The 16,821-nt window shown below is 45.9% G+C and overlaps 1 protein-coding gene and 1 pseudogene across 1 annotated transcript in view; both read left to right on the forward strand.

Annotated features, from left to right (window-relative positions):
• Positions 1 to 10,245, forward strand: part of LPCAT2 (lysophosphatidylcholine acyltransferase 2) — a 29,554-nt gene extending 19,309 nt beyond the window's left edge. The window contains exons 12-14 of the mRNA XM_070952683.1: positions 6,822 to 6,920; positions 8,458 to 8,599; positions 9,833 to 10,245. Of these exons, the coding sequence (XP_070808784.1) occupies positions 6,822 to 6,920; positions 8,458 to 8,599; positions 9,833 to 10,068 (477 nt within the window). The 3' untranslated portion in view covers positions 10,069 to 10,245. The remainder of the gene's footprint in view (positions 1 to 6,821; positions 6,921 to 8,457; positions 8,600 to 9,832) is intronic.
• LOC139323366 (calpain small subunit 1 pseudogene) lies at positions 319 to 6,911 on the forward strand (annotated as a pseudogene).
• Positions 10,246 to 16,821: the final 6,576 nt, after the last annotated feature.

Here is a 16,821-nt window from a genome sequence, read left to right on the forward strand (position 1 = left end):
TAAGTGTTTTGTCTGTTCCTCCCAAGGGCAAAACAAACGAGCATTGTAGTGTTTGCAGAAACGAAGCTTGTGACAGAGGGAGGGAGGGAGACAGAGAGAGAGAGAGAGAGAGAGAGAGAAAGAGATCTTGTATGTGTGTATAGAGAAAAGAGAGTTTTAATATGTAATACAAAACGGATGAGAAGTTCTGCAGTATTGAGCTGGGGGTGGGCTCTAGATTAAGAGCCAACAAACCAGAGAAAAGATTTAAGAGGGAGGGTTGCTTGAAAAAGTCTTCCCCCTTCCAAGTTTGCAGAAGGAAAATTCCACCCTCGCTAGGCTTGGGTGAGGCCCCCGCGCCCACAATAGATTCCAGCTGTGGAAAACATGACGTGTGCGGACATGAAGGACTGCGATTTCCTTTGGCAGCGGGAATCTGCTCTTGCAGAACACGCCCAGCTCTGCTTCTCTTCACACACACACACACACACACACACACTCGGAGCTTCTGAAAGACGCGGCAGGTTCTGGGACGCTCCACCATGTTCCTTGCTCAAGCTTTGCTAGATGCTGCCACCGGTGGTGGTGGTGGAGGAGGAGGAGGAGGAGGAGGTGGTGGTGGTGCTGGAGCCTTCCTGAAGAACTTGACAGGAGGAGGAGGAGGTGGTGGTGGAGGAGGAGGTGGTGGTGGTGGTGCTGGCGCTTTTCTGAAGAACTTGACAGGAGGAGGAGGAGGTGGTGGTGGTAGTAGTAGTGGAGGAGGAGGAGGTGGTGCTGGAGCCTTCCTGAAGAACTTGACAGGAGGAGGAGGAGGAGGAGGTACTGGAGGTGCCCTCATACAAGGCCTTGGTGGACTCCTGTCAGGAGGAGGAGGAGGAGGCGGCAGTGGTGGTGGTGGAGGAGGAGGAGGAACAAGTGGCGGTGGCGGTGTCAGCAAAGCTGCCAACGTTATGGGTCTTCTCGGTGGTCTTGTGAACATCATCAGTGAAGCCGCAGCCCAGTACAAACCAGAGCCCCCGCCAGCTCCTCGCAGCCATTTTGCCAACGTGGAAGCCAACGAAAGTGAGGAACTACGCCAGTTCCGACGGCTCTTCGCCCAACTGGCGGGCGACGACATGGAAGTGTGCGCCACCGAGCTGATGAACATCCTCAACAAGGTGATGGCCCGCCATCAGGACCTGCAATCCGAAAGCTTCAGCCTGGACACTTGCCGAAGCATGGTGGCCGTCATGGACAGCGATGCCACCGGCAAGCTGGACTTCTACCAGTTCAGGTATCTCTGGAACAACATCAAGAAGTGGCAGTGCTCCTTCAAAGAGTACGCCGGCCCGGCAGGGAGAATCGAGATGAGGAATCTGCCCGCGGCTTTCAAGGCCGCCGGGTTTAACCTCCATGAGCAGCTCTATGCCCTGATGATCCGTCGTTACGCCGACGAAGACGGCAGCATGGATTTCAACAACTTCATCAGCTGCTTGGTCCGTCTGGATGGAATGTTCCGGGCCTTCAAATCCCTGGACCGACGTGGGGATGGAAAAGTCCAGATGAACATTGAAGAGTGGTTGCAGCTCACCATGTACTCTTGAAAACGAGCGAGGGATGGAAAGACAAAGCAGTGGTTTGCTCCACCTTGGACCGTACCATTTATGGGGTGGTTTGAGGGAGGAGGGCTAGATGTAAATATTGCTTCTGCCGAGACTTGAATTAAACCTTCCTGCTTACAGTGAGTGCCTTTTGGCTGATAGCACCTCTGGGTTATTGAGAGTAACCAATGCATGCATTTTTTAAAAAGAACATTTGCTTATTGCTGATGTTTTGGTTTGTTGTTCATAGCTGGGCCTGAATTCTGCAATAGTATTACGGTTGCAAGCTCATGTTAGCCATGTTGGAAGTGCGTGGGAACCTGTGGGTTATTTCACGGGCAACTAGGAGGGAAAAACCCAATATTTTGTTGCAAAATAAAAGATGGCCTACTACTCTCCTTAGGTTAATGCCTACATTGTGCAAAACGAAGCAACAGTTGTTATTGTTATTCCAAATTTTCTCCCTCTCTGCTTTAGGAGAGTGTTTTGATCTCCTTTCCTTATTTTGTTTCCAATATTGTTCTGATCTTCTCCTCCTAAATTGATATTCGTGGATTCTAAACCTTGAATAATCCCTGGTCAGGTTAAGGTAGTTCTTCTTGTGCTTTTCAAAAGTCTGATCTGACTTTCATTTACAGATGTCTCTATTGTTGAACATAACCTGGAGCTCTATTGTCCTCTTATCATGGATGGGCACTCGGGATCCTAAACTCCTTTTTGAAAGAATAAGATTAACCGCTCTCAACCTGTTGCCCTCTAGACTCGGTATATCTGTGTTTTCATCATAGTCAGTAATGATCACTTGGGGTGATGGACACAGCAGTCTGGGAGATTTGGAAAACAACACGGTGTGTAAATGCAACCGGAGGGAGATGACACCTGCAGCTTCTGGGTTAGCCATGTTCTCTGTTGCTTTTGCTGAGTGCTGGTTTGTCAAAGAAAGGAATCATGGCAAAAATAGATCTAGTCCTTTAAAAGGTCTCTCTGTTGTAAAGAAGAGAAAATAAACTTGGATTATAACAAAAGGAGAATACTGTGGATTGTTTGTTTTGTAGCTGTGTGGCCCAAAGTGGCAGGGAGAAATATACTTTGCTTTACTACACCTTTCGTTTTTTTCCAAAGAAATCCTGCTTTATATATAGGTGTGGGTTGACATAAAAACTCTTGGCCATCTTAAGGTATGAACATTTGTGGCAGATGGAGAAATGAGGCCCTGGGTTAAACGTGGTTATTTGTTTTTAATCTGGAAAATTATTTTAGATGTGGTTGTCCTTGTGGTGATCTGAACAGGCCCAAAGATGACATCCCTACCTCGTCTGAAAGAGATCCATAACTTTGCCCTGAGTCAATCCTGTAGACATCTCAAAATGTGCTTCGTTCCTTCTCACTGATTTTGATCGGCTCCATGACTCATATCTATGCCATTGTGTTGACTTGGTTTGGGGCTTTTCCCGTGGTGGTTGAGAGTGTTTTGTGCGAACTTGCCTTCATGCCTTCTTGAGCCAACCCTAGTTGGACAAACTCTAGTTGCAATAATATGAGAACTAGCATCTCCAAACCAGTTCAGAGGAAGAAGGCCTGTTCTCATTGCTTGCTCCATGACAGTTGTGTCAGCTGTGCCCCTTCTTGGCCAAAAGCCTCAGAGGATAATTTGCTGTTGCACAAAAGTTCCTAGTTTCAAATGAGGAACCCAACTGACCAGCTTTCTGGATTGTGGACAGCCAGGTCCTGTAGCTGCAGATCTTGTTAAGATTCTGAATGTTCAGGGTTATATTTTTTTAAAAAATCCCTCCTCATCTCCTGGTTCTCCCTAGGACTATGTCATTCTCTCTGGCAATAGAATAAGAATAAGAATAAGAATAAGAATAAGAATAAGAATAAGAATAAGAATGAATAAGAATAAGAATAAGAATAAGAATAAGAATAAGAATTGGAATGGAATGGAATGGAATGGAATGGAATGGAATGGAATGGAATGGAATGGAATGGAATAGAATAGAATAGAATAGAATAGAATAGAATAGAATAGAATAGAATAGAATAACAGAGTTGGAAGGGACCTTGGAGGTCTTCTAGTCCAACCCCCCTGCTTAGGCAAAAAACCCTATAGCATTTCAGACAAACAGTTATCCAATCTCTTCTTAAAAACTTCCAGCGTTGGAGCATTCACAACAACTGCAGGCAAGTTGTTCCCCTGGTTAATTGTTCTAACCATCAGGAAATTTCTCCTTAGTTCTAAGTTGCTTCTCTCCTTGATTAGTTTCCACCCATTGCTTCTTATCTTGCCTTCAGGTGCTTTGGAGAAGAGGTTGACCCCCCCTCTTCTTTGGGGCAGCCCCTCAGATATTGGACTGAAGTCCATCCATCCATTTGAAATTGTTCATGTGTGTCTTTGTGTTCTATCTGATCATTGTTACAATGATAAATGTGAGCCTTATGTTGGTTTGAACCATCTGAGTTTCTCAGGATAATTCCATCCCCTTTTAATGCTTGATCTGATGGCCTCAGTTGTTGTCCCTCAGGTTGGCCATTGATGTTTCTTGGGATAATTCCATCCTTTTAAAAGAAAAAGAAAAAAAAAAGAGATAATTTTACAAGGGTGGTGCAACCAAAACAGGAGAGAAAGATTCACCCAACGAATTTGCTGAAAATGTACTTGCATTATTTAGAGGGCTGCTTTAGCCAAGGAATAAGTTCAATTTTTGTTTCTTTGCCAAGTTTCCTTTGCAGACCTTTCTGAAGAGGTGGGGAACTGTATTCAGATACTACTCTGTTTTTAATTGCTCGTCCCTGCTTTAAGTACAGAAACACATTTTTGTTCTCTCTCTTTCTGCCTCTCTGCCTCTCTCCTGCATCTTCCTTTGAAAGGAAAACAAGGACTCCCTTGAGAGAGTCAAGCAAGTTCTCTTGATCATTAGATGGGCTGGTTTCTTGGCAACGCATCCAAGGAGCCTCCCTCTGCTTTGGCGCTAAAGATGTTGTAAGGCCTAACTGCTCTCGTTTGCAGAAGGGGTACTTTTTCCAAGTAAAGACCTGGTCTGACTTTGCCTTAGCTGGTTGAGATCAAGCCAGCTGCTTCTGTCTTCTGCTGCGTCACAAGAGCAGGTGCTGATCTTTGTAGGCCAAATTAAGCATCGTTGACAACTGTACACAGCAGAAGTCCAGCCTATCCCTCCCCTTCCCTCCCCTTTCAAGGCAGGCTTCCAAGAGGCAGGAATGTCACACGGAGCAGAGAAAGTCGGTGGAGGGCAATCCTGAACGCAGCCGCTTCCTTTCCAAAGGAGAGTCAAGAATTTCCCCTCGCAGATCGAGGAAAGTCAAAAACCCATGGGGTTCCCTGGAGATCTCTTTAAAAAGAAACTATCTTGGAGGGTTTCTGGAGGCCTCATTTTAGCACCATAAAGAGTGGCCATGACTCCTTTTTCCATTCTAGAGAGGTGTGGGGGCATTTTGTGTTTGTTATTTTTCCACCAGGTTCTTGGCATCTGTTCAAAGTTCTTGATTTGGAGGGTGAAGAGAGAAGCCAAGGTTCCCTGGCAGCTAAAAATCTGCATCCGGGGCCTGCTGTTCTGTAATCCGTCTGCAAGGAATTGTGACATGGTCATTAAACACTGGGGTATTTACGGAAATGGACTTAGGGGGTCAACTAAAATTTTAGGAGGGGGCTTCAGACAGATGCCCCAAAGAGCTTCGAATTTGGGAGAGTTATCCAAGTCCACATTTTGCCTCACAAAATGCCTTATCAGCCTAGGTCGTTCCAGGACTGCCTGTAACCTTGCAAGGGAGATTCATCAGGGGTGAAATTCAGCAGGTTCTGCAGAACTGGTAGTGGAAATTTGGAGCAGTTCGGAGAACCGGCAAATACCACCTCTGGCTGGCCCCAGAGTGGGGTGGAGATGGGGATTTTGCAATATCCTTCCCCCAGGAGTGGGGAGGGAATGGGGATTTTGCAGTATCCTTCCCATGGAGTGTGGTGGAAATGGGGATTTTGCAATATCCTTCCCTGCCACACTGACCAAGCCACGCCCACAGAACTGGTAGTAAAAAAAATTGAATTTCACCCCTGGCCTTGGTTGTTTTTGTTTGCATTCAGTGGTTCGGTTCAGAAAAGGAACTGAATGGAACAAAAATCCAGGCTTACGTTGCTAGAAAAATTAACAAAACTTTATTTTTTGTTAAAGCAAAGGCATTATTTTTTTTTGTTTGCTCCTTCCTCCCCCCCTCCACCCAGCAGAAGTCATTCTTCCTACATTCAAGAAGGAAAATAGAAGTTTTCAAGGGCTGCTCCCATTGCATTCCATTCTCTTTTGAAACCAGGAATGTAATCCTCTTCCCTAAGGCTGGTATGCAAGTCTGTAGGTTTAACCCTTTCTGTGCTGCAGCTGGCAGACTGAAAGAAGGGTGCCATTATTTGGGCATGAACGCAAAGCCGGAAAGCTTTGAAAGGGCGCCACCCTGCAGTGAATAACTGCAAAATCAGATGTCTCCTTCAAGGATCTTACAAAACCTGATTCAGACTTTTGGGATCTTGCCAAGGAGCTGTTCTCACTTGCGTGGTGGTTGTTACCATTGTTATTTTCACCATTGCCATTATTTTTAGGGGACTTAGAGGCTAAAACATACTGGAATTGGGTCCGTGGAATGAAAAGGAGGATTGGTTTCTTGATGGCATGGTGGTTTTAAAGGACCTCAACCAAATGGATGGGGGAAAGAGACCAATGGTGGGTTCCTCCCGGTTCGGCCCAGTTTGGCTGAGCCAGTAGCAGTGACGATATGACATCACCGAACCGGTTCCCTTTGTTTGGGAGCTGGGCCCTCCCGCCCACCCCTGTGTTATTCTTACCTTTTATTTGGCCCTGCCCCCAATCTATTCACTGCCTCCCGAGTCCCAGCTGATCGGCTAGAAGGAAAAAAACTGTTTAAACTCTTGCCGTGGGGCTTCAAAGAGCCGCCCTACAGCTGATCAGTGTTAAAAGGCAGTGTGGTGGTAGACCAGCGTGCTCGAAAAACAAATGGGTAGACCGGTGCTTCCAAAAACAAATGGGTAGACCGGTACAGCTCTGCAAGCAGTTAAAAGCCTGGTAGACCAGTACCTCTGCTAAATCCTAAAGAATTGTCACATGACCATCAAACCACGCCCACAAAATAAGCCACAGCCACAGAACCAGTAGTAATAAATTTTAGAACCCACCCCTGAAAGAGACACGTCGGCATCACCGAGCAACTTCAACAACGTTTGTGATTGTCTTGTGTTTCGTTCAGAACGGCGATGGGACCATAGACTTCCGCGAATATGTGATTGGCTTGTCGGTCCTGTGCAATCCTGCCAACACGGAGCAGACGATCCAGATGGCATTTCAGGTAAATCCTCTTCATTGAGGACTCAAGGTGTGCTGCAGCCCGGATCTGCAAATACAGGTAGGGCATATCTGTGGGTGGAGAGATTCTGTGCAGAGCTTGGACACCAGTCATATTATCAACCCTGGAAAACATTGAATTAGGACAACCTTGCTAGTCTATAACAGGGCTCTGGTCTCCAAACTTGTCAACTTTAAGACTTGTGGACTTCAACCAGTGGTGACATTCAATTTTTTCCCCTATTGGTTCTGTGGGCGTGGCTTGGTGGTGGTCCTGTTGATGTTACTCATGGCCACACCCACTCAGTCACATGACCCCACCACCAAGCCACACCCACAGAACCCAGTAGGAAAATGTGTATGAGCACCAGAAGGGCTCATAGTGAATACTGTGGCTGAGAGAAGCCGAAATTTTCTCCCTCCATTCACAGCAGAGCTGCTGCGCTGCTCCTTTATCCCCCCAGCCCCCTCCCTCCTGGTGGTCGAAGTATCTTAAAGGGACAGGCTGCAGCAGCTCTGCTGTGAACGGAGGGAGAAAAGTTCGGATTCTCTCTGTTGCAGCATTTAACGTTAACTTCAACTCTCAGAATGGTTGGCTGGGGAATTCTGGGAGTTGAAGTCCACAAGATTTAAAGTTGCCAGGTTTGGAGACCCCCCCCCCCTTCCCGGTCTACAGCACTCTAAAGGGGATGCTAGCATCCTTTGAGCCTAACAAGTCTAAACTTTTGCATGACCAAGAGCTCATTATGTGAAAGCTTCACAAAATTGTGGGCCATATATTTATTTATTTATTTCCTTTCTCCTATCGGTGGTCTGTGTTTTTTTTCCATCTCTCATCCTCTACAACAGTGTTTCTTAACCTTGGAACCTTGGAAGCGGTGCTGGCTGGGGGATTCTGGGAATTGAAGTCCACCCATCTTCAAGCTACCAAGGTTGAGAAACACTGCTCTACAAGAATCCTGGAAATTGGAAAGTTCTGTACTGTATCTTAGCTGTTCCTAGCCCTGTTCTCTTCTGGACAGAGAGCTCTGAAGTGGTTCCTGGGATCTGTTGGATCCACTCTCCCAGCTTAGGAGACACAATCCTGGGTGCCTCCTACCACCAGGGACCAAATTGGCCTTGATTTTCTAGATCTTTTTTAGTTCCTCCTTGAGGCCCTGATCCTTCTTCAGCTTCTCCTTCTGATATTCCAGTCACTTAGCACTGCTACATTTCTTACTACTGCTGCCTTCTGATCTGAAATCTGATCTGATGGGAAAGCCATGATCTGGGTGGTATTAGATGTTCTTCTGAGAATGGGACTACATGGCTCTAAAGTAGTGAACCCTTCATAACAAGAGAAGGTGATTCTTTCGGGAATTAAGTCTTCTACCGCTCTAAGATGAAGAACAGAGCCTTCAAAAGAGGGTGGACAGAATACCATTTCCCCAATGGCTTTAAAAGAAATCTGGGAAGGGTTTTCCATGCATTCAAAGATTGACTTGGAGATGTCTCGGAGCTGAGCTTCATCCTCCTTCCCAACAAACACTCTTTGTTTTCAGCTTTTTGACATTGATGAAGATGGCAGCATAACAGAAGACGAATTTGCCCTAATTATCCGTTCATCGCTGGGGCTTCCTGACCTCGATGTTTCAAACCTCTTCAAGGAGATCGATGCTGACAAATCTAACAAACTCTCCTATGGTAAGGAAGCCAAGTGGGATTTAAGGAAATGAAGATTCAGAGGGTACAGTTGGGAGGAGACTTGGGGATGTGATGTAATGGCATGTGGGAAGGAAGTTGGGAGATGGGATGAGGAGATGCTGCCAAGGGAACAATATAATAACAAAACAATAGAGTTGGAAGGGACCTTGGAGGTCTTCTAGTCCCAGTCCCTGCTCAAGCAGGAGACCCTGTACCATTTCAGGCAAATGGTTGTCCAATCTCTTCTCAAAAACCTCCAGCGATGAAGCACCTACAACTTCTGGTGGCAAGCTGTTCCACTGATTAATTGTTCTGTCAGGAAACTTCTCCTTAGTTCTAGGTTGCTTCTCTCCTTGGTTAGCTTCCACCCATTGCTTCTTGTCCTGTCTTCTGGTGCTTTGGAGAATAGGCTGACTCCCTCTTCTTTGTGGCAGCTTTTCAGATATTGGAACACTGTTGTCGTGTCACCCCTGGTCCTCCTTTTCATTAAACTAGATAAGAGAACAGCTTAGCCCACGGCTGTATAACTAGCAGGGCAAGAGCCTCTCAGAAGAGACCCTCCCTAGTTTCTTCACCTGTAAAGGTGAGATGGGGGGAGGGGGGAGAATTTTATGTTCAGACTTGCAAAGTTCTGTCAACGTAGCCTCACAATGAAGTTGACTTAGGTCATCTGGTTGTGATTCCTATCTGGTTTACCTAACACACATAAGTTGCCTTCTCCCAGGAATGGGATTCAGCCGGTTTGGATTGGTTCATGTGAACCGGATGTTAATTTTAATCTGGTTCGGCTAACCGGTAGTTGCCAGGACTGGCTGACACTGCCCACCCTGCTGCCCCTCCCCTCCCAGGAGTCTGCATGTGGCCCATTTTGGATGCCAGGTAAGTGCAGCGCTGGCATGGAGGCTCTGGGAGGGCGAAAAACAGATCTCCCGGAAGTCCAGAAACAGGCCTGTTTCCAGCCTCTGGACGGCCTCCAGAACCCGGGGAGGCCGTTTTCGCCCTCCCGGAAACCTAAGGAAAGCTTCCGGAGCCTGGGGAGGGCAAAAACACCCCACCATAGTGCAGGAGGCTGAGTAGGCCACTCCCACCATGGCAACGCCCACCCAGCAACCAGGCAGAGAACTGATTGCTCAAATTTTTGAATCCCACCTCTGCCTTCTCCTGGTTTAGTGTGACCTCAGACCTGTTCCCATGTTTGAAATAACATTGTTCATTTTTTTTAAATTTTTTTAGAAGAGTTCAAGGATTTCGCTGAGAAGCACCCTGAATATGCCAAGCTGTTTACAACGTATCTCGAGCTGCAACGCTGCCAGCTGTTGACAGAGGCGGAATTCACTTCCGGGGAAGTCACCCCTACCACCCCAAGCTGCCTATCTTCTTCGGAAACAACGCCGGTGCCAAGGAACAAAGTCTGCCCTCTAGTAACCGAAAATGAGCATTCAAATATTTCAGATAAAAAAGAAGACTGAATCTAAAAAGCCTAATAATATATTCCTTAATTTAAGCTGCGGAAGGATTCCTTTTATTAAATCCAAATCTTGGTGGGATATATATATTTTTTAACCAGACCAAGTAAAGCAAAAAACTTGCTTTTGGAATGTACGCGTTCATGTGTTGTGTGTCGGGGACTATTTTTCAATAAATAAATTTGGGGAAATCTTTTGCTACTTCTATTGCCTTCGTGGTGATTCTGTTTCCAGAAGAATAATTTTGCTCTGAGGTGAAATTGGAGGAGAAAAAAGTATGCTAGGCTACGTTACCTCAAAATCAGAAACACCTTTTCTGACTAGCACATTTTATTCAAAGACAGCACTTTTGTGAGCTTCAGCTTTGGAATGATGATGATGAATAGCGATGGTGAATAATGATGAACTATATGAGGAATGGTTAAGTGGATTAGGTTTGTCTAGCCCAGGGGTATCAAACTCAAGGCCCACAGACCGGATCTGGCCCACGAGATGCTTAGATCTGTCCCGCGGGGCCATCCTGGAAACAGCAAAGGTCTGGCCCATCATGCCTCTGCCAGCAAAAACAGAGCTTGGGGACCCCCACGTGTGGCCCTCTTGAACTCCATTTTTGGCCGTGATGGCATCCTGCAGCCCTCTGCCACCGAAAACAGAGCACCCTGAGCTCCATTTTTGCTGGCAGAGGGTTGCAGGAGGCTGTCTCAGTTGAAAATGGAGCTCACGAGGGCCGCGCATGGCTCCCCCGAGCTCCGTTTTCACTGGCAGAGGGTTGTGGGAGGCTGTTGTCAAAAACTGAGCTCATGAGGGCCACCTGCGGCCTCCCCTGAACTCCATTTTTGCTGGCAGAGGGTTGCAGGAGGCCATCGCAGTTGAAAATGGAGCTCGCAAGGGCCGCGCATGGCCCTCCCAAGTGCCATTTTTGCTGACAGAGGACTGCAGGAGGCCGTCGCAGCCAAAAACTGAGCTCGGGAGTCTGTTTTCACTGGCAGAGCACTCAGGCCACAGGTTCCCTGACACGAGTGATGTCAAGCTGGCCACGCCCCCCCGCCCCCCCAAGGTCAAACACAACCCTGATGCAGCTCTCAATGAAATCGAGTTCGACACCGGTGGTCTAGCCTATCAAAAAGGAAGGCTTAAGGAAGACACGATAACTGTATTTTAGTACTTGAGGGCCTTTCAAAGAGAGGAGGCAGAAGTGGGTTTCAGCAGGTTCTGACCAGTTCTGGAGAACCAGTAGTGAAAATTTTGAGAAGTTCAGAAAACTGGTAAATACCATCTCTGACCGCCCCCGCCCCCATCTATTCTCTGCCTCCCGAGTCCCAGCTGATCGGGAGGAAATGGGGATTTTTCAGTAACCTTCCCCTGCCATGCCCACCAAGCCATGCCCACCAAGCCACGCCCACAGAACCGGTAGTAGAACTTTTTGAATCCCACCAGTGAGAGGAGGGCTTATTCTCCAAAGCACCAGAAGATAGGACAAGAAGTAATGGGAGGAAGCTTATCAGAAGGAAATTCAACCCGGAAATGAGGAATTTCCTGGCAGTGAGTATGATGAATCAGCAGAACACGGCTTGCCACCTGGAGTTGTGGGTGCTGGAGGATTTCAAACATAGACCAGACAATCATTTTGACCTAGATGATATAAGGTCTCCTGCCTTGAGCAGGGGGTTGGACTAGAAGACCTCTGAGGTCTCTTCCAGCCCTGTGGTGGTATGTTCTAGTAACGTTTTTTGTGAAAACATCGTACAAGCCCCGTTTTCTCTGCTGAGCTCTCAGTTCCTGTGCCATTTTCTTGGCAGAGATTTTAATTTTTCACATTTCTGAACCATTGTGCAGGTGAGTCATTGCTACCATCTTTGTCTTCTTAAAAAATCATCATCATCATCAAAGTTTGGTTACCTAGTTTAACTAACAGCTGTGAGATCTCCTGATTTAAAGTGCTTACCAGGATCTAGACTGCTTATCTCCTGAAACTGGGCAAGACTAGGTCAGTAGTTCCACTAGTGGTCTAAACCTCTGCACAATTCGAACCAGGTTCATTTATAACCCAAAGTTATTTAAGAAATAATCAATTAGCCAATAAATCACCAAGGGCTGAGTCGTAAAACCCTCTGCTTTCTACAACGGGCAAAAATGAATGCAAGTTGCATCATGAATGAATGCAAGTTGCATCCTGATATTGATGTAATTAACGTGGCCCAGAAGATTCTCATCCTTGAACGAGAAGCTTTTTAGTCCGGTGTCATGATGGAGAATGAAATATCTTGCGCCTATCTTGAGGGAACTGATTTAATTATCTCCAATCAGCAATTTAAGGGGTCTGAGTGCTTAACAGAAGTGAGGCACCATCACCCTCTCGTGGCCACTGATGGCAATTGCGCTTATGATATTACCTAGTTTGGGTAATGAAGTGTTTGCCAGAAAACAAGCAAGCTCAGAGAGCACCAAGGACCCCTCAGCCGCCCTCCTTCTCCTTCTCCTCCTCCACAAGCCTCCCTCCCATCTAGCACTGATGATGTTATCTAGTTGAGTCATTAAATGTCTGCAAGAAAACAAGCTCAGAGAGCACCAATGACCCCTCAGCCACCCTCCTCCTCTTCTTCCTCCTCCTCCTCCTCCACAAACCTTCCTCCCATGTAGCACTGATGATGTTTCCTAGTTGGATCATGAAACGTTTGCCAGAAAACAACAAGCTCAGAGAGCACCGAGAACCAAGAATCATGCGCTGTTAGTTTCCCACAAAGGGGGGGGGGAAAAAAAGATCAGTAGAATTCTTGAAGACCATGTCAGAGTCAGATCATCATGGAGAAAATCTATGTGGTCACTAAGAGTCATAAATGACTTGATGGCACAGAATCAGATGTTTAGAGGGCAGATAATCCATTTTAAGATCAATTTTAAGATGATCCTTTGCTACATGTGCACTCTTCCTGGAGATGAAAAAGACAAGCCAACACCTCAACCGTCCCTCTCAGCCGATGCATTTAGGATTGCTTCCCTTAACAAGCAAAATATTGGGACTGTCTGCTCTGCTTGGGAGTTGGGGACTGGAGGCTGCAAGAATGCCTCTGGAACTGGAAGAACGGTTGCAGGAATTGGGTACGTCTAGTTTAGTGAAAAGAATGATTGGAGTGACATAATAGCAATCTTCTAATATCTGAGGGGCTGCCACGAAGAAGAGGAGGGCCACCTATTATTGCATTTCTCTGGCCCCTAATATGACCTTCAAACTGAAAAAATTCAGAGATCTGCTTGATTTATAGGACTACTAGCTGGACACCCATGCTTCGCTACGAAACCCTGTGCTCGGGCTTGAAAAATTGACACTTGCAGCTTGAAACTTAATGTAGAATGTATAACTCCATAGCATCAGAGTGTCTTAATATAATGCAAGTGGCAGTTGGAACAGGGGGGGGAGTAGAATGATCCAGCCTGCAGCATTCATCAGTATTCATCTGGCTAGCATCCTGTCAGTGTGTGAGAGAGTTGAGGAGTGTTTGGAAGCTCAAACAGTATTTGCTGTGTGAGCAAGAAGGAGACAGGAAGGAGGCTGGGCATGGCTTAGCTCAACTGTTCTGAAGTAAAGCTGCTTGCTGCTGTGAAAGTAAAACTGAAACTCCTCTCCTCTGCTTGTGTTTTGCATTTGTAACAGATTTCTTTTGAAGTAGGGAGGGGGAGTACAACTCCTTAGCATCAGAGCCTGTTAATCATAATATAGGAAATACTAATGCTCTGATGGCCATTTCGAAAAATCCTTTCTTAGTGAGCACCTAGAAGCCAAAAGGAACATATGTGGGAAAATTCAAGTTTGTAGGCTTTACGGTTCTGGAGATTTTGTGATTAATGCGTGAGTGGTTAGGAATATAGATTCCTAAATTCTTCCGTTATAGGTTAATTAACAATCCCTTAAGACAAGGCAACCATCTCTTCATGTGATATATAATCTGCGCAGAAGTTCTCTTCCTTCTTGTACTGAAACGTCCCATTTCTTAGATCAGCTACTTTTACAATTGCTTTTCCTTCTAACACTTTTTTCCGATCATCCGTCCACCTTAATCTAACTTAAACCAAGATTTCTTTGGCTCAATTGTACTATTCCTCAATTCTCTGGGCATTTCCCAAAAAGATGGTATCTTGGTTCCCCATCAGCCCTAAGGACAGAGATGTCCACCTGAATCCTATAAAGCATCTCAACTCTTTAATCCAATTGCCATTTTCCCTTCATTTGGCCGCAGCCCCCAGCAATCATCAAGGAGAGCCAAGAAGTCTGCTCAGAAATAATCAAATATTATGAAAATATTGGTCCTAGCCAGAGTTGACAAATGGCTTACTCGTCATCAACCTTGGATGGTGAATTTCCAGCTTCTTTCTCAGCCTTGATGGGCTTAATTCAATCAACCCGAGAAGAACGGTGCTCTCCAGGAGATGGATATGACTGGCAGGACTACAGTTGAGGAGAAGAGCATCTGGGTTTTGCCAGCACAAATACAACCCTTTGTTCTGCAGTTAGTTTTAAAGGTGGGCAGCATCTCACCTTCAATGCAGTTTTGAAAGCATGGGTGGAGTTCAGATTTTGTTTCATAAAAAACGAACATGGAAAAGAACAGAAGCTGGAGATGACAAAGAGGAGAGGGAATAGGTGATCTGCCCACCTTTGGCTTTGCCTCTTTCCTCCTGTTGCTTCATCCCCACCCACGGTTGGCATGGAGACCCCAATGAATGATGCCAATGGAAGTTGGCCCTTGGCCAAAGAAGAGATTTCCTCCATGGTAGTCTCCTCTCCTTTCACTTTTATCCAGAATTCACTACCCAATCAGACATTCATCTTGTTGCCTTAATTCCATCAGAGAGATACACAACCACAGAAACACAAACATGGAATTGCTTTTCTATCCACTCTCAATACCATCTTAAACTGTTCGGCTTGACTTTCTTCCAACTCTGTAGTTTGCATTAATAACTTGATTCTTTCATATTGGTGGTTTTTGCTGTTCAAATGCAAAAGACTTTCAAATCCCCAGAATCTACCTGCCTACCAACCTACCTACCTTCCTCCCTCCTTTTGTTCCTCCTCATCTCTATCCTTCCTTCCTTCCTTCCTTCCTTCCTTCCTTCCTTCCTTCCCTCCCTCCCTGCCCTCCCTCCCTCCATCCTTCCATTCCTCCCCACCTCTATTCCCCTTCCTTCCTTCCTTCCTTCCTTCCTTCCTTCCTTCCTTCCTTCCTTCCTCCCTCCCTCCCTCCCTCCCTCCCTCCCTCCCTCCCTCTTTCTCTGAAAGGGACTTATTTATAGATGTACTTACTCTTGAAGCTCCTAGGGCAGTGTTTTTAAAACATGGCAGTTTTTAAGATGTGTGGACTTCATCTCCCCAGCATTTTGAGAGTTGAAATCCACATATCTTAAAGTTGCCAAGTTGGGAAAACTTCTCCAGAATGTCTTGTTCTGAATGTCAATTTATGAGGAACCAAATTGACCGCTTGGTTCCTACTTTTCTCCTCCAAGTGTTGGAAAAAACTGATATTCGTCCATTGCCAACTTCTCCCTCACTTTGCAGAGTGCCAGACGGATCTTTCTGGTTCCTGGGCTGACTTTAAAAACCTCACTGAAGCTTGAAGGGCGGGACAACAAGGATTCCCCAAGTAGCTGAGCAGCCAGAGAAGGGAAACCACCCACAGACAAAATATTAAGAGCAAAAAAAATAAAATAAAATCATTTTATTCCAAGGGAGTGGAAGAACAGTTTCAAAAATGGAGGAGAAACATTCAATCTTGCTTTAAAAAGAAGGACCAAGGAAGAGAAAACGAGAAATCACCTCAGATGTAGTTTGATGAACGATTCGTTGGCAAAATGTGCATGCCACATTTTAAAAAATAAAATAGACCACAGGAAACTCAAGGAAGCTATGCAGCATTCTGAGTCTCTTCCATCCTTTCATCAAGAACCTTGTCCTTCAGCCAAGACTCAAAATATGAAGATCCTCACACCACAAGTTTCATCATCAGCCAAGGGTCATGTTTTTCATTATGCACATCTTTTTACAAAATGACACCAACTTCTTCTTCTCCTTCTTTTTTAAAGAGTTATGCCAAAGAGGTTGTGCTGAAAATCACCCAGCATCTCCCATCTTACAAAACTTGATGTCATGCCTTAATAGATCCCTTCTGTTGATTTTTTTTATTTTATTTTTTGCAGGAAACAGTCTTTGCACCAATCCATGACAGAGGAGGGTAAAACTTGTCACTGGCGGCCAAGCTGCCTTTTTTTCTTTTTGGCAAATAACTTGGATCTCTGCAATTTGTTAGTGCTGTATCTCCACTCTCACTCCAATTCAGGAAAAAGTCAAGTGCCCAAATTTTCATGTTTTGTTCCCGTTGTTAATATGTGTTCATACATTCTAAATAAGACAAACATGCTCAACTTTCTGGTTCAATTCAGAAATAGTTTGATTTGGAAGTTCGGCCAAGTTTCAGTCCAATCTCCAAAGTTTTGCGTAGCTCAGGAGTGTCAAATTCAAGGCACATGGGCTGCATCCAGGCCGCCCTGGGGTCAGATCCGGCCCACAGGGCTGCCCTGGTCTACCTGCGTAGCTTCGGCCCAGTGTATCCAATGCAAGGAGGAAACATGCCAGCAGTTTGGGGAGTGGCATCAAGCTGGCCACGCCCCCCCAGCTGGCCATGCCCACCCAGTCAGCCACGCCACCCATTCCCCCCCAGCCCTGATGTGGCCCTCAATGAAATTGAATTTGACACCTCTGGC

Source organism: Pituophis catenifer, unplaced genomic scaffold, assembly GCF_029215685.1.
Source record: "Pituophis catenifer annectens isolate HBS135680 unplaced genomic scaffold, rPitCat1.0.hap2 SCAF_13, whole genome shotgun sequence".
NCBI classification, from domain to species: Eukaryota; Metazoa; Chordata; class Lepidosauria; order Squamata; family Colubridae; genus Pituophis; species Pituophis catenifer.